The sequence below is a fragment of the Sphaerodactylus townsendi genome, linkage group LG04, assembly GCF_021028975.2.
Source record: "Sphaerodactylus townsendi isolate TG3544 linkage group LG04, MPM_Stown_v2.3, whole genome shotgun sequence".
Lineage (NCBI taxonomy): Eukaryota > Metazoa > Chordata > Lepidosauria > Squamata > Sphaerodactylidae > Sphaerodactylus > Sphaerodactylus townsendi.
Window position 1 is genome coordinate 144,768,648 of NC_059428.1, and position 24,037 is coordinate 144,792,684.

A 24,037-nucleotide genomic window follows, 5' to 3' on the forward strand; every position below is an offset into this window, starting at 1 on the left:
GTGGCAGGGCAGAGGACACACCAGTGCACCGGTGCTTTCCCCCCTTGCTACGCCTCTGCTTCCAAACCCCAAGCCCAGCGCAGAGGCCTCTACCAACATCTTTCTGCCCCCTAACCTGGCTGCTGCTCCTGTCTGCTGCCTCTACTGCCTATAAGCTAACTCTGAGCCACTCACCTCTCCTTGCCCGTTTGGGGTGGTAGGGCTTAGTTACATCATTTATACCCTGTCTTTTTCCCAGGAAGGACCGAAAGCAGCTTACCGCATTCTCTTTGCCTTCATTTTGTCCTCACATTCGGCTACATAGTATGCTTTTGACCTGCCCTTCTGGCACCTGGGGCTCCAGCCTAACCCAACAGCTATTCCCTTCCACTGGGGGGAATTCCATGTAGGTATGCCAAGATGGTTTTCTGTTTCTTCATTCCCATTGCTCCACAGCAACCATTTTGGGAATAGGTTTGGCTGGTCCACGGTCGCACAGAGCAAACTCTGTGACTTATGCACATTGTTCCGGTCAAATAGATGGTTCAGGTTTTTGAAACATGGGGGGGGGAAGCTTGCACAACCTATTGACTCACAAAAAGCAAGCGCCCTCAGAGCTCACAAAAAGCAAGCACCCTCTGCCAAAAAATGGAGGATTGCTACTTTGACATCTAAAAGAGGCTTTTATCATAATTGTTTTTTTTCCCCACCAAGTAAAGGCAGGCTGGGACAAATGTGTTTCCGCTAGCAGGTCCCGAGGCCGGCCTGTAGTTTTTGAGTGAAACATGATGATTTTGTATCCATGCCAGCCGCGAGGTTGGCGTTCCTTTCCCTTTCCCCCTCCCACCCTGTTCTGTACTTCCCTCATTTCCTTGGCTTGGGGACAAGTTCTGAAATCGCTTGGCACGGTCTGATCTCTTCCCCAGTCTATCCCCGTGCCTCTTTGCAAAAACAGGGAGGTGGCAAGGGGCCAAGATGTTCTCTAAGATCTTTAACACCTACCTAAGCATTGGAAGGAACAGCTGTGTAATCACTCAAGGTACAGGGAGGGCACTTCTGCTGTCTGAACAGTCGTACACGTTCCTAGGGAACATCTGGGGAGCAATCCTTTCCCCCCATCACACTGCAAAAGTGACCATTAAAACCTCCTTTCCCTGTGGCTGACCTTCACCCTCTGTTTGTGGGCCGTTCTACATAAGGTTGCCAACCCTGGCTTGATAAATACCTGCAGATTTTCCTCCCCCTGGAGAAAATATCCGCTTTGAAAGGTGGACGGGGTGGGCATTATACCCCCATGAAGTTTCACCCTACCTGTCCTTCTCGGGCACCCCCCCCCCAAAGAGCTCCAGGTATTTTCCAACCCAGATCTGGCAACCCCGCCAGTGGATATCAATTGAATTAAACAAAATAAACATACTGGCACGATGGGGCTTTTGTGATCTTTTTTCCAGTCAGCCGCAGAGAACTTGTGGCTTTGAGGCGGCTGTCAGCAATTTTGTTTCAAGGAGGACACGGAAAGAAGCGATTGACAGATTAGGCGAGGACGGTGGCTATCACTTGTAAACCCTGTGCCCTGTGGGGTTTCACAACTCACCCATTAATCATCACTCCACAGAACGAGAGCCCCTTGGCACACACTGGTGGTTTTTTACGACGACTCGTGAATTCCGGTGTCTTTTTTGGCACTTGGTGGACAGGCCAATATTTTTGCCCCAGGCTTGCAAAAGGTTTTGGGCAGCTCTTTCAAGGATATAGACAGACACCTGTGTCTCTGGGCATGTCATAGCAACAAACTTCTGAACCTGTCCGAAAAACAGCTGGAGGGGAAAGCGTTTCTGAGCATCTGCAGAGCGCCTTTAGGCCTCTGCTTCTGGCATAATGGAAGGTGGCGGCGGCTTCCAAGCAGAAACAAGGGACTTTTCCCAAAAACCGAAAGGAAGTCTTCATTGAGCATCATGGTACCTTCTGTGGTTATTTCATATTACTATTTCTTTTGCAAATGCTTGCCAAGGAGCAGAAGAGAGTGAAGGAACACCGTAGCCTTTTCCCTCGCCGCCGCTGCCAAGTTGCTTTTAGCAACTACTTACAATATATCTTGGGCAACATGATGGTTGTATAGAGAGACCTACTATTTACACTATGCCCAATGGCTTAAAACAGAAACATATACCCGGAGAAGGTGCAAGTGCTCTATTAATGTGCAATAATGTGCATACAACTTTGGGGTGCTGTGTGGTTTCCGGGCTGTATGGCCATGTTCTAGCAGCATTCTCTCCTGACGTTTTGCCTGCATCTGTGGCTGGCATCTTCAGAGGAGATCCTCTGAAGATGCCAGCCACAGATGCAGGTGAAACGTCAGGAGAGAATGCTGCTAGAACATGGCCATACAGCCCGGAAACCACACAGCACCCCAGTGATTCCGGCCGTGAAAGCCTTTGACAATGCATACAACTTTGTTTGTATGTTTTAGGCACTTTATTGCACATTAATAGAGCACTTGCACTTTCTCTGTATACATGTTTCTGTTTTAAGCCATTGGGCCAAGTTGCTTTTACATGTGCTGGGGGAAACTTAGAGGCGGAGATATCAGACTGGGTTTTGGGTTCAAGTCTGCACTCAGTCACGAATTTCACTTGTGTGGCTTTGGGGGGGTGTGCTCTTTCTCTTTCTCTGTCTTTCTGCCCAACATACCCCACATGGTTGTCAAGAGGACAACATAGCTGGACACATTTCTTGTTGCATTTCAACATGACAGGAATGACACAAACACCCACAAGCCATTCGTCTCAATAATTCTGTCTTCCGCCATCTCTTTTTACATTGTTCTGCAAGGAACCCCCTGCACACGGGGACCACCCCTGCATGCAGCAGGAAAACCAGGGGGCGCCTTTCAGGGGCACGGCTGCCAAGTTTTAACCCAAAGGCTGCCCAGCTGGGTGTTAACAGATCTTCCCAGGAGCCAATTCAGCGGTTCTCTTTCATCCCGCCAATTCCCAAAAATGCGTTCCAAGGGCCGTGGACTGGGCAGTCTTCCTTTAAGAGGAACCCCCCCCTTGTGACATCACTGCTGCCTAGCAACCGTTGCATCATCCTCTCCGCTTTGATCTCTCCTCGGCAACTGTCGCTCTGCCCGTCTCTCTTCCTCTCGAGTTCAGTTGGCAACAGATGGGAAGGTTGATTCCCATGACTGGTATTAGGGCAGCCTTAGGGAGAAGGGGAAATGGCATAAGAGAGAGAAGGTAAGAGGCGAGAGGTAAACAGACAAATATCTTTGCTCTGGGGGACATACGCAAGGTCAATCAATTAATGCCGGTTAATTTAACACAGTCCCTGAGAGGCCTGCAGGTTTGTGTGGGCTTTTTTTTTTTTTGGAGAAGAAGCGCAGGTTGTGGTTAGAGCAGCCCTTGGGGAGGTTTGGGGCCTTCCCCGGCTTCATCTCCACACCGCGAATGTACGTTTCCCTCTCCTGTTTGTGCCCCTCTCTGCTTTGCTTCTTGTGGCTGCCTCTCTTTAGGCAACATTGGGCCAGTAACTGGGAGCTGAGTTCAGTAAAAAGCCACTGAAAACTAATAGCACCGTATATATTCTTAATCAGACCTCTTGACATGTTGATGCCGGCGTGGTTAAGAATGTCAAACTAGTATGTGGCAGACCCAGGTTCAAATCTCAACTCAGCTCGCTGGGTGACCTTGGGCCAGATGCATAATCTTATCATAACCTACCTCAAAGGGCTGTTGTAAGGATACAATTGAGGAGACGGGAACAATGTAAGCCCCTTTGGGTCCCCATTGGGGAGAGAGGCAGGGTACAAATGAATAAAATAAATACATTTCCCTTCTCCTTCGTTTTGAAACTTGGCCGCTGGGTCTGAGAGCCAGCATCATGTAGTGGTTCAGAGCAGTTGCACTCCAATCTGGAGAACTGGATTTGATTCCCTGCTCCGCCACTTGAGCTGTGAAGGCTTATCTGGTGAACCAGATTAGCTTGTGCACTCCAACACATGCCAGCTGGGTGACCTTGGGCTAGTCACAGTTCTTTGGAGCTCTCTCAGCCCCATGTAAGCCCCTTTGAGTGTCCTTGCAGGAGAGAGAGGGGAATATAAATCCAAATTCTTCTCCTTCTTCTACAGTTATAATTTCCTCTGGAGAAAACAGCAGCTTCGCAAGACAAAACACTATGGCATAGCATAGAGTCTATGAGCAATCGTTCTTCAAATTCCCACCTCCACTGCCCCAAATCTCCAGGAATCTCCCCGACCAGAGTTGGCATCCCTACATAGAACTGTGGGTGCCCTGCCATTCCTGGGACTGACCCAGCTTAGCTTTGCTGTGTGGTTTGCTAGGATTTCTGTCTTTATCAGGGACCAGGAAAGCAAGCAAGATCTGGAGCGTGGAGAAAAGCCATGCCTGTTGCGGGCGACTTCCTCTGCCCACTGTGCCCGTCTGTTGACAGGAAGCAGGTGTTCCCTGGCAAAGGAAGTTCCCTCGCCAGGGATTGATTGTGTCAGATGGAGGCTGGGTGGGCGGGTGCCATCTGCGAGGGGATGAGCCGTGTGACATGAGCAAGCAAAAGGTTGCACAGTGACCTGGCCGCTGTGGAATCTGGAAGCCGCCAAATTCTAATTTCCATTCTCTTGATTTTGCTGCTCCAAAGGGTGGCCGTTGATCTCTAAGGGCTTGGTTGCATTTTGCTGGTTTGGGTGCATTCTCCAGTAGTTCATATATGAACAGCACAAAAGGGTTTTGTCAGGATGTGGTTCAAGGATGGCTTTGTAGACCACGCGCAGAGGAATTTAGGGCATGTTCCGGTGCCTCGTGCCTGTTTTACAGTTCTGCTTCTGGCATTTGAAATAGCTTTATGTGGAATCAGAGCAACCCTATGATGACTGTCACATGGCACTGGGAGACACTGCGACCAGAGTTTGCTCGAATGTTCCTGGAATTACCAAAATGGATGTCATCCTCTTGTATGTCTCTGGAAAGAAGGGTGTAGTGGTTAAGAGCAGGGGCACTCTAATCTGGAGAACCGAGTTTGATTCCCTGCTCTGCCACTTGAGCTGTGGAGGCATCTCTGGTGAACCAGATTAGCTTGTGCACTCCAACACATGCCAGCTGGGTGACCTTGGGCTAGTCACAGTTCTTCGGAGCTCTCTCAGCCCCACCCACCCTACAGTGTGTTTGTTGTGGGGCGGGGGGAAGGGAAAGGAGATTGTCAGCCCCTTTGAGTCTCCTTACAGGAGAGAAAGGGGAAATATAAATCCAAAGTCGTTGTCGTCCTCGTCGTCGTCCTCGTCGTCGTCGTCGTCGTCCTCCTCCTCCTCCTCCTCCTCCTCTTCTTCTTCTTCTTCTTCTTCTTCTTCTTCTTCTTCTTCTTCTTCTTCTTCTTCTTCTTCTTCTTCTTCTTCTTCTTCTTCTTCTTCTTCTTCTTCTTCTTCTATTGTGTCTAAATAGAAGAGCTAGAACAGGGCCGCAAGGAGGGAGGGAATAGGTAGAGGAACATGACCCTTCCCTTTTTTGCCACAATAGCAATGCTCACTTGCTCCATGTTGGGCATGAGACCAAGGGTCAGCAGGCCGAAGCCAATGGCTTAGAAGCAGCAGCTTCCCAAGAGTTGTAGCTGGGGTGTCCAGCTTTGGGGTGGGAAATTCCTGGAGATTTTAGGAGTGAAACCTGGAAAGGGTGTGGTTTGGGGAAGGGGAGGGCCTCAGTAAGGAATAGGGGCAGGGCGTCCACCTTCCAATGGTCTCATTCAGTCTGAGGCAGCTTCACATGTTCACTTCCGGAGTGTCTGTTTGTGACCCTCTTGCGGGTGCTTTCTGAGGCGCGTGGGCACAAACACCCCTCTGTCCCTGGAGGGCGCTGCCCCACAATTTTGGAGAACCTCCAGGAAGGACGGCAGAAGTGGCCGAGCCACTCCTGGCCTCCTCACGACCCCATGCCTCCCCACTTGCGCAGGGGGCAGCTTCAAACCCGCCACACTGTACACACACCCACACCCACACTCACGCCCGGACTGCCACTTTGGTCTCACGCTTTCTCAACAATGTACAGCTCAGCACTCTTGGGAGGAAGACGAAGCCGCAGGGCAGGAAGTACCAATCGTGTGCTAGTCCCTCAGTGACCTCGGGGAAGCCAGCCTGCAGCGTAGAAGCCCATTCCTCTTCCTCTGTGCATCTGCAGGCTTGCCCGGGTGCCTGTGCAGAGGGCTGCTACATTGCTCCACGAGAGGTAAATATCTTTGGAACTGCCACTGCATCCACGGGATCTCTCCGGCAGCCCCTGGCGTTTGCAGGGAATGGGATCGTGCTGACTTGTGGCTCCTGCTGTGACCCACATCCTTCCTGCAAGGGTTTTGACAGCTCCTTCCTGTACTGCAAACATGAAGCCAGTTGTAGTAGAGAAACAGCAACCACATCTGCCTCTCGAGGGGGAGCCGCCCGCCTGCCCTGGAGGCAAAGCGAGGCATGTGGGCTGGAGGTACTGTTGCCACCCTCCAGGATGGGCCTGCAGATCTCCCAGAATTCCAGCTGTTCTCTAGATAATAACGATTGGATCCCCAGAGGAAATGGCTGCCTTGGGGCCAAGGGTGGGATATCTGGCAGTATACCCTGAATGTGCTCATCTTACTTGGGATTCTGCGAGGACAGCAAGGTTGCATTTTAATAGCAGGGTTGTGTTCCCCTTGCTTGCTTGGTCTAGAATTGCCAGCTCTAGAGAAGAGAGACAGTTTCAGATTTATACTCTATCTGTCTCTCCTGTGTGGCTTACAAGCTCCTTTCCCTTCCTTTCCCCACAACAGACACCTTGTGAGGTAGGTGGGGCTGAGAGAGTTCCAAGAAAACTGTGACTCAGCAGAGTATAATGCTACAGAGTCCACCCTCCAAAGCAATCATTTTCTCCAGGTTAACCGGTCTCTGTTGCCAGGAGGTCAGTTGTAATAGCAGGGAATCTCCAGGTAGCCACCTGGAGGTTGGCAACTCTATCCTACCCCATTCTCTCCCTATGCAAAACTTCTCATTTGCCCTTTACAGCTGTGGATGTTCAAGGCTGTCTCTGTGCCAAATGGGGAGGGGGGCCCTGCATTGTAAGTCAGTTCTCAGAGAGCCTGTAAGTCAGTTTTCAGAGAGCCATGTGTGCCCGTCCTGTTTTTGAGCCAAGATCCTTTAGAAATCCCTCCTTCTCACCCGTTCCTTCCAACTCTGTTCTCTCCCGACATAATTGGGAGCAGTGGCCATATTCCCAGTCAGCCTGAAATGCTGGCCGCTTCCAAGGCACAAAGGAAAGAAACCTTTTTGTGATTTAAAAAAAACCACCTGCTTGTTTCCTGTGTCACTCACTTTAGGTGAATGCTGAGCTGTTCTGATGCCATGCAACGTTCAGGGGCTTTCTCAGCTGTGGAATGTTCACAAACATTCTTACCTAAGATTCTGCACTGAGAAATATGAATAGAAGTGAGTTTGGGCCAGGAGGATCGGCACAAAAAACCCCACAAGAATTGTGAGGAAGCTGTGTAACATAAAGGCCCCTTCCGCACGTGCAGAGTAATGCACTTTCAATCCACTTTCAACGCTCTTTGAAGCTATGCAGAATAGCAAAATCCACTTGCAAACAGTTGTGAAAGTAGATTGGAAGTGCATTATTCTACATGTGCAGAAGGGCAAGATCCTCTTGTTCATTTGGATGTTAATTACCACCATGTAACCTGGACGCGAGCGCGTTGCAAGAAATAATTCCTTGCCACAGTTTTTCAAAACCATTTTTTTTGGGAAAGTCTGTAATGCTGTTTATTATATGTCAGTTTCCTGAAATACCTTGTGCTTTTCATTTGTAAAAAGTTGTTGATGATACATTGTTTCTCTTTTATTGACAAATTTGGTGAAAATGACAAAGCTTTTACAGCAAATGTTTACTGAAAATAAGTAGCGTGTGTTTTTTTCAATTTCCTGAAATGTACCTGAACAACTGTTAACAACAATTTGTTAATTATTCTCCTTGTGGCTGTAAAAGGGTGCTTATATATTTAGAGATTCTTAGGAGATGACAACTTTGCACAGATGGGAGTCCCAAAGGCCCTGCAAAATATCAAGAACTGGGGGATCAAGAGATGTAGCAAAACTAGGTTGTCAGCTCTGGATTGGGTAATTCCTGGGGGTGAATCATAGAATCATAGAGTTGGAAGAGACCCCAAGGGCCATCAAGTCCAACCCCCTGCAATGCAGGAACTCACAATCAAAGCACTCCTGACAGATGGCCATCCAGCCTCTCTTTAAAAACCTCCAAAGAAGGAGACTCCACCACACTCCGAGGTCATGCATTCCACTGTCAATCAGTTTTTTCCTGATGTTTGGTGGAATCTCTTTTCCTTCACCTTGAACCCATGACTCCTGGTCCTAGTCTCTGGAGCAGCAGAAAACAAGCTTGCTCCCTCACCGACATGACATCCCTTCAAATATATAAACAGGGCTATCATGACACCTTGTAACCTTCTCTTCACCAAACTAAACATCCCCAGCTCCCTAAGTCTCTCTTCATAGGGTATGGATTCCAGACCCTTTACCATTTTGGTTGCCCTCCTCTGGACCTGTTCCAGCTTGTCAATATCCTTCTGGAATTGCGGTGCCCAGAACTGAACACAATATTCCAGGTAGAGGGTGGAGCCTGAGGAAGGTGAGGCTGAGGAGGGGCGGGACTTCCAGGGGGTGTAATCCACAGTCCACTTTGCAAAGCAGCTGTTCTCTCTAAGGTCACCTGGACCTCTGTCACCTGGAGATCTGTTGTTATAGCAGGAGATCTCCAGCCGCCACCTGGGGGTTGGCATGCCAAAGCAGAACAGGCAAAGATCATTAGCTTTCAAAGGGGCTTGGACAGATTGATGGAGGAGAAGTCGATCTCTGGCTCCCAATCTTGATCCTCCTAGATCTGAGATTGCAAATACCTTAGTAGACCAGGTGCTCGGGAGCAGCAGCAGCAGCAGACAGCCATTGCTTTCACATCCTGCCTGTGAGCTCCCAAAGGCATCTGGTGGGCCACTGCGAGTAGCAGAGTGCTGGACTAGATGGACTCTGGTCTGGTAGTTTGCTTGTCTGACTATAGCAGGGGTTCCACAGGACCGATTGGACAAAAAGGGTTCCCTGCATGTAGCAAATAAGTGTATCAGGAGAAGCCTATGCCTAAAACTCCCATAAAAGGCTAGTTGTCTACATGCAGGGAAATTTTTCCATGGATAAATGTTCAGTGATAAGAAAATACCCAGCTGCTTTCTGAGAAGAGCAGACATTTGCCCCTTCCGTGAGCACCTAGACCAAAAGCATGCTTATCTGCCAGGTGCCCCAAACCTGTGTCTTCAAACTCTTCTGGCCTCACTGAGAATCCACAGCAGAGGAGAGGGGAAACCACAGTCCAAAGCCACTAACCATGTGGAGAGGCAGCCGGCTAAGAGTGCTTCCCTCTGCAATTGGGCAAACTTCTTGAATGGGGCTTGTGTTCCCGAAGGGCCAGAAGGGGGTGTCCCAGGAAAAGGGAGGGGGAGCGGGGGACAGGGAGCACAATTGCCATTCTGGTCATGTGTTCGAGGCAGCCGGTCTCACTGTTTCTCCTGTTTGATCCCAATGGGGGAGCTGGCAGAGGGGAGGGGACTCCTCTTTCTCTCCCGCTGTAAGATGTGAGGACCAGAAGCCGGAGAGGCTTGCATGCGCCTGGCCCATGGAACTGGGGAGCAGGAGGGACCTCTTTGCTGGCGTCCTCCTTCGGGGCTGAGAGGAGAGGTAGGACCGGGGCAAGGGGTGTGTGTGTGTGGAGCCCCCAATTCCAGGAGGAGGGGCAGGCTGGAAGCTGGCAGACAAAGGAGGGGGGAGCCAGTGCATCTATCTCCACTGCAGCATCTTTTCTGCCTCCTCTTTGTCCTCCAATGGGGGGGATCCCTCTCCCCCAGGCAAGAGGAGCCCTCATGGAATGAGGCTCTTAGTGGGCGTGGTGGGGATTCTCAGCAGCAGCCTTGGAGGAGCAAGGTACCGGAGCATGGCATGCACAGACTGAAAGGGGTTGGTCAGGTTGCATGGGGGCCCATGCGCAAATGCGCACATCTCAGGTTTTGGAGGCTCCCTTTGTCCCCGCTCTGTGGAATCGTAGGTAGATGTCCTTTCCCCATTCATATTTTTTAACCTGCCCCACCCCGTCAGTATGGGTCAGTGTTGCAAGAGGCGTATCGGTGTGTTAGGCGCATGGCTGTTCTTTGGCCTGCCCTGCTGGACCGGCAGGACTGTATTTAACACCATGGATTATTGGTGGTTTAGAAAGTCCTTTATTTAAGGGTTACTTCTTTCTTGCTTGTGGCCATGCTGGCGAGTGACAAGTCCTTGTTCTGACCATAGAGTTGGGAGAGCCAGGGCTGAGAGTCAGTGGTTCATGGAGAACGTGTGGTGGAGGACTCAGGACCGCACAGGGCAATCTGGTTGAAGCCCACTGAAATAGCTCTGCTGTTTCAGCCGCCAGGACCTCTGTCACATCCTATGGCAAGCAGTTCACAAAAATGTTTCTTGCTCTGAGAAAACTAGCATGGCAGGAAGAAGGATAGGTGCAACTCCTTTCCTGACAGGCTACCTTGCTATGTGCGGGGGATGTTTTTGTGTGGAGGAGCATGAAAACTAGGTCTCTTCTCAGAACCTCTGCTCTGAATTTCACCTGTCAGCCTCAGCTTTTCTCAGCCTTTCAGGGGATAGAAGCGCTGGCCTGCTCCACAAGGCTGTTTGTTGTAATTTGATGGAGAGATGAAAGTTCTTTGGACTTGCTTGCAAAGGCTCTTTTTTTTTAACATTTTGCTGCAGTGTCCTTGATTGATGAGGCACAGAAGGAGGTCTCTTTAAGTACTAGGGTCTGTCTGCTTCATTTCTATGGTGGGGGGAGTCCTATGCTCATTTAGCCTGGGCAGTGAAGGGACTTTGGCCAGGTTAGCTCACTAATCTGGAGCCAGACCTCTGGTCCTTCTAGCTCCGTCTTGTCTACTCCGGCCAGCGGTGGCATTCCAGGGCTGTCAACAGTGAGAGGTCTTTCCTGTTCTTTTTAATCTGGGGGTTGAACTGGAGGGAGGGGGCTTCGTGCGCAAAGAAGAGGGTCTGGAACCGAGCCTCAGCCCCTCCACAAATTCTTACCCTCATTCAAATTTCTCTCGGTTTTTTTTTCTCTCTCCCCCATCCCTCAAGGAGTCCAGGGAAACATGCGAGGTTCTCCTTTCTTCTGTTTCATCTTCACAACAACCCTGTGAGGTACGTTAGGCCGAGAGAGAGAGAGAGAGAGAGAGAGAGAGAGAGAGAGAGAGAGAGAGAGAGAGCACAGCCCAAGACATCCAGCAGGCTTCATGAATGACTGCTGGGGTGGATCGGGAATATGAACTGAGCCAAGGGGCCCTTATGGGGCTGCCAGATCCAGCTTGCTTTGGCCACCACCGGCTTACCAGGACAGTGGCCTGCCATGAAGGTTCCCAATAAGCTATGTTCCCAGTCTCCCTCCGCCTGACTGAGGATTCGAACCTGAGTCTCCCCATTCCTAATCCAAAACATAAACTACCAGTCTGTGTTTTTGAGTTGGAATCTTAACATTTACTGCCAGCCACACTATGCGAGAGATGGGATATTCTTTTTTTAAAAAAAATTTAAAACGCATGCGGCAACGCCCCATACTGAGGGCTGTCTTGATTTGATCGGGCAGCAGGGGCGTACCGCCCAGAGGAACGTTTGGGGTCAAATGTCCCCGGGCTTGCGGCCATTTAGTCACGTGGGGGGGGGGACAGAAAATCGCCCCCCATGACCCTCCTCGTTTCCCCTGGGTCCATACACTGACTTCAAGACCTGGTGCAAAAAAGTTGTGTGGTTGTGGTGGGAGAGAGTGGCTGCCCATACAGGGGAGAGGGGTGGCAAACTCAGATTTTGCACCGGGCTACATTTTCCCTAGATACGCCTGTCAGGCAGTCCAGGGTTCCAGCCTTAAGGGACAGGGAAGAAAATGTCTTGGGAGTTTCCCAGGATTCAGCAGTGCTCAATAAAAGTGATGCACACGGAAGTAGCCAGTGTTGGAGACCCAATCCAGGACTGGACCTTCCACTGCTGTGATGCCCCATGGTAACTTTGGGGGAGAAAGGGGGATCAGGCCACACCGGTAGCTTCGTAGAGGAACGGCAGAGCAAAAACACGGTGGACCATTTGCTCAAACAGCACAAAGTTTATCTTTGGAGGATTCGGTGCTTCCTGCCTCTTCCAGAGCTCAGAAAATTGCACAGGGGACTTTGGAGGGTGCGCAAGATCCTTCCTCCCGGCTGCCAACTAACCAACGGCAGTTTCCCCACCCGCCTGGGATTAAGGGTGAAGGACCTCCTGGCTGGATCATTCCCCGCAAGGCTCCAGCTATGGCATTTCTCCTTCCTCCCCTTGGAACGGTGACATCCTGGCTGCCTGCCCACCTGTTCAAATGAACCAGCTGCCACTGGCGTTTGGGGTCACTGTATCCAACCCTGGCGTAGTTTGCAGAAACCTGTCAAGTGGCCGGCATGGAGGCTCCTTGCCACCTCTGCACAGCTACGGAGTTGCGTCTCCCCCCCCCCCACCGCGAGTTCCAGAATTTTCTCGCTGCGCCCCCCAGACAGGGCGGCTTGAGCTCAGCCGTCTGCTGCTGTGGAAACAGGTCGTGCGAGGCGAGGGAATTGCTCGTGAGCTGCCCTTGCGTCTGGCCTCCGGAGAGCCGGCTGCTTTCGGCTGTTTGTGTCTCCTTCTGGGAGGGACGCAGGGGGTGGCCGTCTTTCGAGAACTCTTGCTGACCTTCCAGCTATGCTCAGAGACTGGGCCCTGGTTTTCCTTCTCCAAGTGGGGAAAGGGACGACTGCGGGGCGGGGGGGGGGGGGAAAGGGGCTGTCAGTTTGAAGTCGGCTTACGGCAGCCCCCTCAAGGCAGGAGAGACTAGTGGTGGTTTGCCCTTGCCTGCCTCTGCGTCTCAGTCCTGGGCTTCCCAGGCGATCTCCCATCCAATGCTAACCAGGGCTGACCCGGCTTAACTTCTGAGATTGTATGAGATCAGGCGAGCCGGAAGAGCCCAGATCTCTTGCAGGATTGAGCTGCCTTGAGCAGCGCTGAGAGGGCTGTGGTTTTATTTTGTAAGAAAGGGGAACGAATGGCTGCCTTGCGTTTCCTTGTGGCCCGCCCTGTGTCGAAACCCCCGCACATCCAAGGCAGGCAGGGACACCAGAGGTGGGATCCAGCAGGTTCTCACCAGTTCCCGAGAGTGGGTTACTAATTATTTGTGTGCGCCGAGAGCGGGTTACTAATTGGGTCTGCTTTTCCGTTAGAAATCCCATTAGGTCCAAAAATCATAAAGTCCTGTTGTTTCCTTTGGGGCTGGTTAGCGAAGGTAGAAAACGGGATAATTCTCCCTGTTGGGCTGTTTTAATAACATGTTTTAGTAATATGATAAAGTTCCTTGTTTAAGGAAAGTATCCTTCTTTTGATTTCTAGAAACAAAATTAAGTATTTGAAAGTAGTAAGTATTTGACAGGCAGTCAATTAGAGGAGAAGTGGTTGTTTCTGTTGGCAGTAGACGATAGGACTTGCTATAATGAGTTTAAATTATGGACAGAAAGATACCAGCTGGAAATTAGGAACTTTTTTTTTACAGTAAGAGTTTTTTACAGTAACAGAGAAATTATTAATGCCCCGCCCCCGGAATGCCCAGCCACGCCCCCGTTGTGCCCCGCCCCACCCCATTGGTGCTACGCCACTGTTTGAATCCCACCACCATGGGAACCTGTTACTAAAATTTTTGGATCCCACCACTGACTGGGACACAATAGGACAAGATCCTGTTTTGAGGGGTTAAGGGAGCAGAAGTGTCATGTGTGAACGGAGTGGTGGTGTTCCAGCTTGTAACAAGCGTGTGCCTTTGCATTAACCCAACCTGCATAATGAAACATCCTGAACCTGGAAACGAGAGCAAACTTTCACTCCTGCACAGGGCAAAAAAGTTAGGGAGCCAGATTCCTCACCCACCCTTGTGCTCAAACAATGGCTGAATTCCCACTGAAAATTTAATCTAGATACAACCAAGTTTCAAAAGAATCGGCACCTTTTCATCCAGGTTCCAACATCCTCACTGCAGCATGTTTCTGGTGAAGACATAGGCCTGCCCCTTGGGTGTGTGTGTGTGTGTACCTGCTGTCAGGGGTGCAATTGTTAATCTAGCAGCATCAAAATTTCAGAGTATCTTTAGAAGACCCCCCTGATGATATCACCCAGGTTTGGTGAAGTTTGGTTCATGGGGGCCAAAGTTATGGACCCTCAAATGTGTAGCCCCCATCTCCTATTAGCCCCCATTGGAAACAATGGGGGATGGGGGCACCCCCTTTGGGAGTCCATAGCTTTGAACCCCCTAGACCAAACTTCACAAAAACTGGGTGGTATCTGTAGGATACCCTCCTGATGATACCAGCCAGGTTTGGTGAAGTTTGGTTTATGGGGGCCAAAGTTATGGACCCTCAAATGTGTAGCTCCCATCTCCTATTAGCTCCCATTGGAGTGTTTTTTTCAAAAAGGTGCATATACAATAAGGTGACCAGACGTCCCGCTTTTGGCGGGACAGTCCTGCCTTAAACCAATCTGTCCCACGTCCTACTGGGTTTTTTAACTGTCCCGATTTTGCCTTCTGGGGCGCTCCCGGTTCCCGCCCTGTCACAGGGCAGGAAACAGGGGAGCGCCCCAGAAGGCAGTGTGGCAGCCTGCCGCACTGCCTTCTGGGGCGCCCCCTGTTCAGGCAGGAAACTGGGGAGCGCCCCAAAAGGCAGTGTGCTCCTGCGGCCGTGCGTGCATGCACGCGCTCCCCTGTCCCAGTTTTAAAAGGTAACAATCTGGTCACCTTAATATACAAGCAGATCCAGGAAAATCCCATGATGGGAGGGGGGGAGCGCCAGAGACAGGACTGATCTGTGTTCCACAGTTTGGCTGGGAGGAGATCTCAAGGGAACCTGGATATTTCAGGTGACTATCCCAGGATTAATCACCAGTGAGGATATCACCAATGACATGCAAAGCTGTTGCGCTTCATTTTCTAGTTGGATTCCTAATAGGCTGGCAAGACAGCTCATTGGCATTACAAATGCCTCTCTTCGGTGAAATTTGCCTGGTCTCCTTTCAGCCTGGCCTACCTTTGTGGCTGTTCTGACGTCATCCGGCAGCGAGTTTGAAACTTCCCATTTGTTATTGTGAGAGAGGCTCCCAAGATAATTTGGAAGTCACCCTGGTGAAGGGGAAAAAAAGTTCTCGATTTGCGGTGTCTGCATTGAATAGACATAATGGCGCAACTTTCTTGTGAAAGAAAAGCCTCGAAGTCCTGGTAGAAGGCTGCCCAGCCAATCAATAATAGGACTTTCTTCTTTAATGAGTTATTCAGCCCTTTGTGCCAGAAACTGGGGCACCAGAAAGGAATTGTGGGTAAAAAATGGACGGTGGGCTCCAGTGGATGGTTGGGCACGCATTTTTTTACTAGCACTGAACGCGTGGGGGGGGGAGAGGCTATATTATCCATCATGTGCAGTGTATTTTGTAGAAGTCTTTCAACCATGAAGGCTGAATGGAGCCTCCGTGTTCTGAGGCAGTGTACCTGTGAACCCAGTCACAGATCTGCTTCATAACATGCGGTCAACACCTCTGTTTCCTTTTTTCAAAGAGCTGTATATTCCATGTTGGCATAGTCTAACAAATATTTACTGTCTCACTTATGTCCCTGGCCCGTTTCCTGCAAATCACACAGGCTCCGTCGGTTGTTCAGGCGTCTTCAATCCTGGGAAAATGTAGCGCTTCAGCAAACCTCCCCCCAGTCCCAGGCACCCGTCCAAGCCCCCCAGCGTAGACCCTTAGAAACTGCCCCCGGGGGGGCTGCATATTCAGATCTGTTGGCTGCCCTGCACTTTCCCTGTCAAAGAGGTTGCCAGGGTGGCTGTGCAGGGCGGGGGCGTTGTTGTTGTATATCTTCATCCACTTCTGCTTTTTGTTTCGCAGCTCTCCCAGTGAACACAATCATGTCTTGTGAAAGGCCAGCCGGGCTGATTGCAGGCTGCAAGGGAAGGTTGCTTTCTCTCTGGCCTCTTTTGCTGCTGGGGGGCTCTTCCAGTACATTCATTGATTTGCCCCCAGACACGCACACCCTTCTCCCGTACAGAGACACACCTGTCGCTGGTGCCTTCACCGCCTAGGCCTAGGGATAGCTTTGGATGCTTTGCAGAAGGGACAATGGAGGAAGCTCATTACTAATTATAGTGAATGGTTACACCCAGTGGTGGGATTCAGCCGGTTCGCACCGCTTCGGCAGAACCGGTTGTTAAAATGGTGCCTGCAAACAACCGGTTGTTAAATTATTTGAATCCCACCACCGGAACCAGTTGTTCAATTGTTTGAATCCCATCACTGGTTACATCCTTTTTTACTTCCCCCTCAGATTTTATGGTTTTCTTGGAACGTCTTTTATTGTATTATTTTGGAACCTGTGTTATTCTGTCCCAAGCTTTACTTTTGGTCTGTGAGCCTAAAATAAATAAATTTGAATCTGCTCCCACAGGGTAGTGTGCACAGAACATCACTAGACTTACTTAAAATGGGTTGGGACATGTTCAAGAAGAAGAAGAGTTTGGATTTATATCCCCTCTTTCTCCCCTGTAAGGAGACTCAAAGGGGCTTACAATCTCCTTGCCCTTCCCCCCTCACAACAAACACCCTGTGAGGTAGGTGGAGCTGAGAGAGCTCCGAAGAGCTGTGACTAGCCCAAGGTCCCCCTGCTGGCATGGATTGGTGTGCACAAGCTAACCTGGTTCACCAGATAAGCCACCACAGCTCAAGTGGCAGAGTGGGGAATTAAACCCGGTTCTCCAGATTAGAATGCACTCGCTCTTAAACACTACACCACGCTGCAGCAACATAGGGTTGTCAGCTTCCAGGTTTGGCCTGGAGATCTCCTAGAATTACAACTGATCTCATGATGACGGAGATGAGTTCCCCTGTCCCTGGAGATGAGTTCCCGTGTCCCCTCCCAGGCTGTGCCCTCAAATCCCCAGGAATTTCTCAAGCCAGAAATGGTTAGTTTTACCAGCTGGTTCAAGGGGCATTTTTGTCACAGGACCCTCATTGCAGAAGTGCAACAGGGGAGCAAACGGAAGAGAAAGTCCCACGGAGGAAGCCTCGTACCTGGCTCAGGATTCTCTTCTCTCTCTTCCTCTTTCAGAAGGCAGCCCGGAGCCTTTGTGGATTAGCATGGAAGACGAGCCAGCTCGGGGGCCACCGCCCCTGAATGCCCCTGCACCTGTAACCGGGGATCGGGAGCTGTTTGGCTATGTGGGAATCGAGGCAGTGCTGGACCAGATGCGGATCAAGACCATGAAGACTGGCTTTGAATTCAACATCATGGTCGTAGGTGAGCTCTGCACCCCTGCATGCTTGTGGTCTGTGGTGGTCCAAACTGTGGTGGAATAGGATGGGATGGCCATGGGAAAGAGTCTGTACCTTTCCTTTATTTCTATTCTTTGTGCTTGCGGATTAACAGGCCATGGACCAAACAAACCCAGTGAGTTCACTAATACTGAAATTATTGCAAAGGGAAAGCTGAGCAGGACACCCCCCTGCAGGGGCATACCGCCCAGGGGGACATATGGGGTCAAATGTCCCTGGACTGCGGCCATTTAGTCCCAAGGGGGGCACAAAATCGCCCGCACCCCCCTCCTTCTCCCCTCCCCACTGACTTCAAGTCCAGGTGCAAAAAAGGTTTGATCATGGCAGGGGAGTGCAGCCGCCCAAATAGGGGGGTGGGGGGACTCAGATTTTGCACCAGGCTACACTTTCCCTAGATACGCCTCTGCCTCCTAGTCCCACAGGACAGACTTCTGAGTAGACGCGCTGAGGATCAGGTCACAAACAGCCCTTCTGCCAGGCATTGCTGTTAGAACCTGGGTATTCCTCCAGCCAACAGCCAATAGGGAAGGTTTTGCCTGCCCTGTCGTTTCCCCCACTTGGATGCTGGCCAGGAACTCCTGCCCCCAGTACAACCTTCATGCAGTGCCAAAGCCATCGGGGGCGGTGCTGGCCAATTAGGAGCCAAGAACGGGAACGCTGAAAGCCGTTCCAGCTGTGACTCCACCGACCCCTTACTGGAGGCGGCACATCTGGTTTCAATCAATCCTGGGAAATTTTCCTTCTCTTCCTTCTCCAAATGTGGACAAGTTTGACGTTTTCTGAACTTAAAAGGGGGTATGCATGCAGAGAGGGGTGGGGAGGACAGAGCAGCTGGTGACAGGGAGAGGGAAGCCCCTTGAAGCCAGATAAGCCCTCTTTGGGGAAAGCTCTGGGTAAACAAACAAGAAGAAAAAGGGGCCCAGCCAGCAAGGAGAGGAAAAGACAGACAGACAGACAGACAGACAGACAGACAGACAGACAGACAGACAGACAGACAGACAGACAGACAGACAGACAGACAGACAGACAGACAGACAGACAGACAGACAGACGCTGCTGGAGATGGGGGGAAATATGCTTAGTTTTCCACATTCATCCCAAAGGAAGAGGCATTCTGCCATTGGATCTAACAGGCAGATAAAACTATGCACTATAATAATGTGCAGACTTCTGGATTTCACAACAGCCTTCATCAGGAAAGATATGGAGTGCAGGAGAATTATGCACGTGCCAATGTTTAACAGTGTCCTTCCTCAGGCAGATGAGGAAGGAAGCTGAGGCCAACCAAGATTGCCCTCCTTTTTCCTCTTCCCAAAGTCTTCACTTTTTGGAGATGAGCCTTTGTTTTCTGGAGAAACATAAATGTTCGTGGGATATCCATGAACGTATCTCCTGTGATTTTTTTTTTAAATATACCTCAGCCTTAATTCAGATCAGGGTCACAGAGGGAAGGTGAGTTTACCTCTCTTCCCTACATAATGTTTCCTGCCTCTGTTCCCACCATGGAGTTGCTGTTCGCTGCACAGAAGGAGAATCCTACATGTTTTATTCCCTATAGGGCCAACTGGAGGTCAACAAAACGGTACAGGGGAAAAGGTTAAAACCCAAACCAGGCTAGAGCTCTTCTTCCTGACTTCTCCTTCAGGGTTTCTTTATTATTCGAAGAAGCGTTAAGCCACACAATTAGATGCCTACAGCCATGATTCATATCAGTAACGCTCGGATCTGTGATTTATTTCCCTTTTTTACACCCACAGGCAGCAGTCCCCATGTTGTATTTGCCATTTCCCTCTCTGTGATGCCCTGCTAGATCCCCCATTCATTCACACATGCAAAGAGTCTACTTCTTTGCATGGTCGAATCCCCACCACCGTCTTAGCCAGGTTTCAGAACACAAACTAACCAGGTTCGAGGGACGACCTCCCCGGTCGAATCCCCACTACCGTCTTAGCCAGGTTTCAGAACACAAACAACCTCAAACCTGGTTAGTGTGTGTTCTGAAACCTGGCTAAGACAGTAGTGGGGATTCGACCGGGGAGGTCGTCCCTCAAACCTGGTCAGTTTGTGTTCTGAAACCTGGCTAAGACGGTAGTGGGGATTCGACCCATGTTTGTCTTTAGCACTTTGGACAAAACTGCCATTTCACTTGGTTATTTTGTTTATTTATTACAAGTTTTTCATTGCCCTTCCTTAGAAGGTGCAGAGCGATTTCCAAGCTCAGTTAAAACAGTAGAAAATCATAATAAATACTTTAAAATGCATCTAAGTCAAAAAATGTTAGTGACATAGAATTATAGCAAGCCATTGAACCATTAATACCAGAGTCTCTTCCTCTGCCTCACAGAATCATCAGAGCAGGGAAAGGAGGAGAATTGTTTTAAGTGAATGAGACAGGAAAAGGGCAGGGTATTCTTCTAATACACTTTTCCCCATTTTAGAAGAAGAGAAGAAGAGTTTGGATTTATACCCCACTTTCTCTCCTGTAAGGAGACTCAAGGTGTCTTACAAGCTCCTTTCCCTTCCTCTTCCCACAGCAGACACCTTGTGAGGTAGATGGGGCTGAGAGAGTTCTAAGAAAACTGTGACTAGCTCAAGGTCAGGAAAGTAGGAGTGCGGAAACACATCTGGTTCACCTTCCTCTCCCCACAACCGGCACCTTCTGAGGGAGTTGGGGCTAAGAGGGTTCCGAAGAACTCCTAGCAGGAATGCAGGAGTGCGGAAGCACATCTGGTTCACCAGATAAGCCTCTGCCACTCAGGTGGAGGAGTGGGGAGTCAAACCCGGTTCTCCAGATTTGAATCCACCTGCTCTTAACCACTACACCACACTGGCTCTCCCTATTTCACTCCCTATTATTTATATATTTTTGAAAAACAAAATCGCCGTCAACATTTCAGCCTCTTGTTTTCATTATGTTTTGTCGTGAACCGGTCTGAGCCGATCCTGTGTTTCACCGCATGGTTCTTAAACCTACTGCTTCCCACCTCTTCAGCCGTCAGGACGGTTTCACACGGTCCTCTTCTCTTTCTCCACCTCAGGACAGAGCGGCCTCGGCAAGTCCACCATGGTGAACACGCTCTTCAAATCCAAGGTGAGCCGGAAGTCCTCCTGCCCAGGCTATGAGGAACGCATTCCGAAGACGGTGCAGCTCCTCTCCGTGACCCACGGTAAGGATTCAGAGAGAACCTTCCTGCAATTTTGCCATCTTGAGGGAAGGCCTCCTCTCTGTTCTTATTTATTTTATCCATTTATTTGTGGGTTTATAGGCTGCCCTTCTCCTTACGGGCTCAGGGCACTTTACAGTAATACATAATAATTAAAATACAGTTTCAATTCCTGGCGTGATAACCCGTAATGGTAAAATCAAACCGACTAAAGGGAAAAGGACAAAGGAATAAGGTAAAAATAAGGTTTAAAAAAAGGAGGAAGAAGAGTTTGGATTTATACCCCACCTTTCTGTCCTGTAAGGCTTACAAGCTCCTTTCCCTTCCTCTCCCCACAACAGATACCTTTATTTATTTATTTCTGAGGCTTTTATACCGCCCCATCCCCGAAGGGCTCTGCCTCTTGAGAGGTAGGTGGGGCTGAGAGAGTTCTCAGAAAACTGTGACTAGCTCAAGGTCACTCAGCAGGAATGCAGGTGTGTGGAAACACATCTGGTTCACCAGATAAGCCTCCGCCACTCAGGTGGAGGAGTGGGGAATCATACCCGGTTCTCCAGATTAGAATCCACCTGCTCTTAACCACTACACCACGCTGGGGCAAGGACAGGGAGCAGGGAGGCCATCTCTATTGGAAATATTTTTGCTGCCCTCAATCACAGGCCAGGCGAAATAGCTCCATCTTACATATCATGTGGAACTGTGGCCCCTTCCGCACATGCAGAATAATGCGTTTTCAATCCAGTTTCACAAGGGTTTGCAAGTGGGTTTTGCTATTCCGCACAGCTTCAAAGAGCATTGAAAGTGGATTGAAAGCGCAGTATTCTGCATGTGCGGAAGGGGCCTGTGACACGTCTCACAGGGGCCTGATCTCATTTGAGAGAGCATTCCACAAGGCCGGGGCCAGAGGGGAAAATGCTTGGGCCCTGGTCAAGGACAGCCTGACTCTTTTCCTTGTGGTTTGAGCAGCGAGCTACCACATCCCCAGAATGGACCGCCTCTGCCCTACATTTATCCCAACTTGACATCACCCTACATTCCCCAGGTGCGACAGTTTGAGGTCTTGTCATCAAAGGCTGTGTTCAGTGTATTGTCAAAGGCTTTCACGGCCGGAATCACTGGGGTGCTGTGTGGTTTCCGGGCTGTGTGGCCGTGTTTTAGTAGCTCTTGACATTTCACCTGCATCTGGGGCTGGCATCTTCAGAGGATCAAAGACTGTGTTGTAAGCCTCCAATCTTCCTATTAGGGTATTGCCAGGGTGACATTCCAAGGAAGCCACAGCCTGCCTTAGGAGCTGCTGCTGTGGATCCAGAAGGCACAGGTGGTCTTCCAGCCTGGTCCCATATTTGGCGGTCCCACAGACCTTCAGTGTCCACAGTGTTCCACGCTAGCCTGAACGAATGAATCTCGTCTCAGCCACCTCACACCTAATGATCTACTGTGACTGGTAGTGGCCTCCACGGTTTCCATCCCTGAAGACTGGAAGATGGCCAATGTCACACCAATCTTTAAGAAAGGGTCTAGGGGGGACCCAGGAAATTACAGGCCAGTCAGTTTGACATCTGTTCCTGGAAAATTAGTAAAATCTATCATTAAAGATAAAATTATTAAACATGTAGAAAAGCAAGACCTTCTGAGGAAGAGTCAGCATGGCTTTTGCAGAGGCAAGTCCTGCCTTACAAACTTACTAGAGTTCTTTGAGGGTGTAAACAGACAGGTTGATAAGGGGGAACCAGTGGACATTGTCTACTTGGATTTCCAAAAGGCTTTTGACAAAGTTCCTCACCAGAGACTGTTGAGAAAACTCAGCAATGAAGGAATAAGAGGGGAAGTCCTCCTATGGATTAAAAACTGGTTGAGGAACAGGAAACAAAGGGTGGGTATAAATGGGAAGTTCTCACAATGGAGAGATGTAGGGAGTGGTGTCCCCCAAGGATCCGTATTGGGACCAGTGCTCTTTAACTTATTCATAAATGACCTGGAAGTAGGGGTGGGTAGTGTGGTGGCCAAGTTTGCAGATGATACCAAATTATGTAGGGTGGTGAGAACCGCAAAGGATTGCGAAGAGCTCCAAGCGGACCTTGATAAATTAGGTGAGTGGGCTAAGAAATGGCAAATGCAGTTCAATGCAGCAAAATGTAAAGTGATGCACATAGGGGCAAAAAATCCAAACTTCACATACACGCTACAGGGGTCAGTGCTATCAGTCACAGACCAGGAAAGGGATTTGGGCGTCTTAGTTGATAGTTCCATGGGAATGTCAACTCAATGCATGGCAGCTGTGAAAAAGGCAAACTCTATGCTGGGGATAATTAGGAAAGGAGTTGATAGTAAAACTGCAAGGATTGTCATGCCCTTATATAAAGCCGTGGTGCGACCGCACTTGGAGTACTGTGTTCAGTTCTGGTCGCCACATCTCAAAAAGGATATCGAAGAGATAGAAAAAGTGCAGAGAAGGGCAACGAGGATGATTGAAGGATTGGAGCACCTTCCTTATGAGGAGAGGCTGCAGTGTTTGGGACTCTTTAGTTTGGAGAGGAGACGTCTGAGGGGGGATATGATTGAAGTCTATAAAATTATGCATGGGATAGAAAATGTTGACAGAGAGAAATTTTTCTCTCTTTCTCGCAATACTAGAACCAGGGGGCATTCACTGAAAATGCTGGGGGGAAGAATTAGGACTAATAAAACGAAACACTTCTTCACACAACGTGTGATTGGTGTTTGGAATATGCTGCCACAGGAAGTGGTTATGGCCACTAACCTGGATAGCTTTAAAAAGGGCTTGGACAGATTTATGGAGGAGAAGTCGATCTATGGCTACCAATCTTGATCCGCCTTGATCTCAGATTGCAAATGCCTTAGCAGACCAGGTGCTCAGGAGCAGCAGCAGCAGAAGGCCATTGCTTTCACATCCTGCATGTGAGCTCCCAAAGGCACCTGGTGGGCCACTGCGAGTAGCAGAATGCTGGACTAGATGGACTCTGGTCTGATCCAGCAGGCTAGTTCTTATGTTCTTATGTTCTTATGTTCAAATTATCTGCCAGTGTGGTGTAGGGGTAAAGAGCAGGTGCACTCTAATCTGGAGAACCAGGTTTGATTCCCTGCTCTGCCACTTGAACTGTGGAGGCTTATCTGGTGAACTAGATTAGCCTGTGCACTCCAACACATGCCAGCTGGGTGACCTTGGGCTAGTTACAGTTCTTCAGAGCTCTCTCAGCCCCACCCACCTCACACGGTGTTTCTTGGGGAGTGGGGAAGGGAAAGGAGATTGTCAGCCCCTTTGAGTCTCCTTACAGGAGAGAAAGGAGGGATATAAATCCAAACTCTTCTTCTTCTTCAACCTGATCCTTTAACTGGGCAGGGGCAAGGAATGGGTCCCTCAACATGTAAGATGAGTGTTTGAGCTGCAGCCTGCCCCTGCTAG

At 49.8% G+C, this 24,037-nt stretch overlaps 1 protein-coding gene across 6 annotated transcripts in view; it reads left to right on the forward strand.

Moving 5' to 3' along the window:
* The window catches only part of SEPTIN12 (septin 12), a 51,679-nt gene that overhangs the window by 17,233 nt on the left and 10,409 nt on the right, over positions 1–24,037 (forward strand). For 3 of the 6 annotated variants that reach the window (XM_048493614.1, XM_048493615.1, XM_048493616.1), the window contains exons 4-5: positions 17,226–17,414; positions 20,488–20,616. In XM_048493614.1, coding sequence (XP_048349571.1) covers positions 17,226–17,414; positions 20,488–20,616 — 318 coding nt within the window. Of the gene's footprint in view, positions 1–3,083; positions 3,219–9,563; positions 9,743–9,965; positions 9,986–17,225; positions 17,415–20,487; positions 20,617–24,037 lie in introns of those variants that run through there. The other 3 variants (XM_048493618.1, XM_048493617.1, XM_048493620.1) reach the window with 3 other exon arrangements.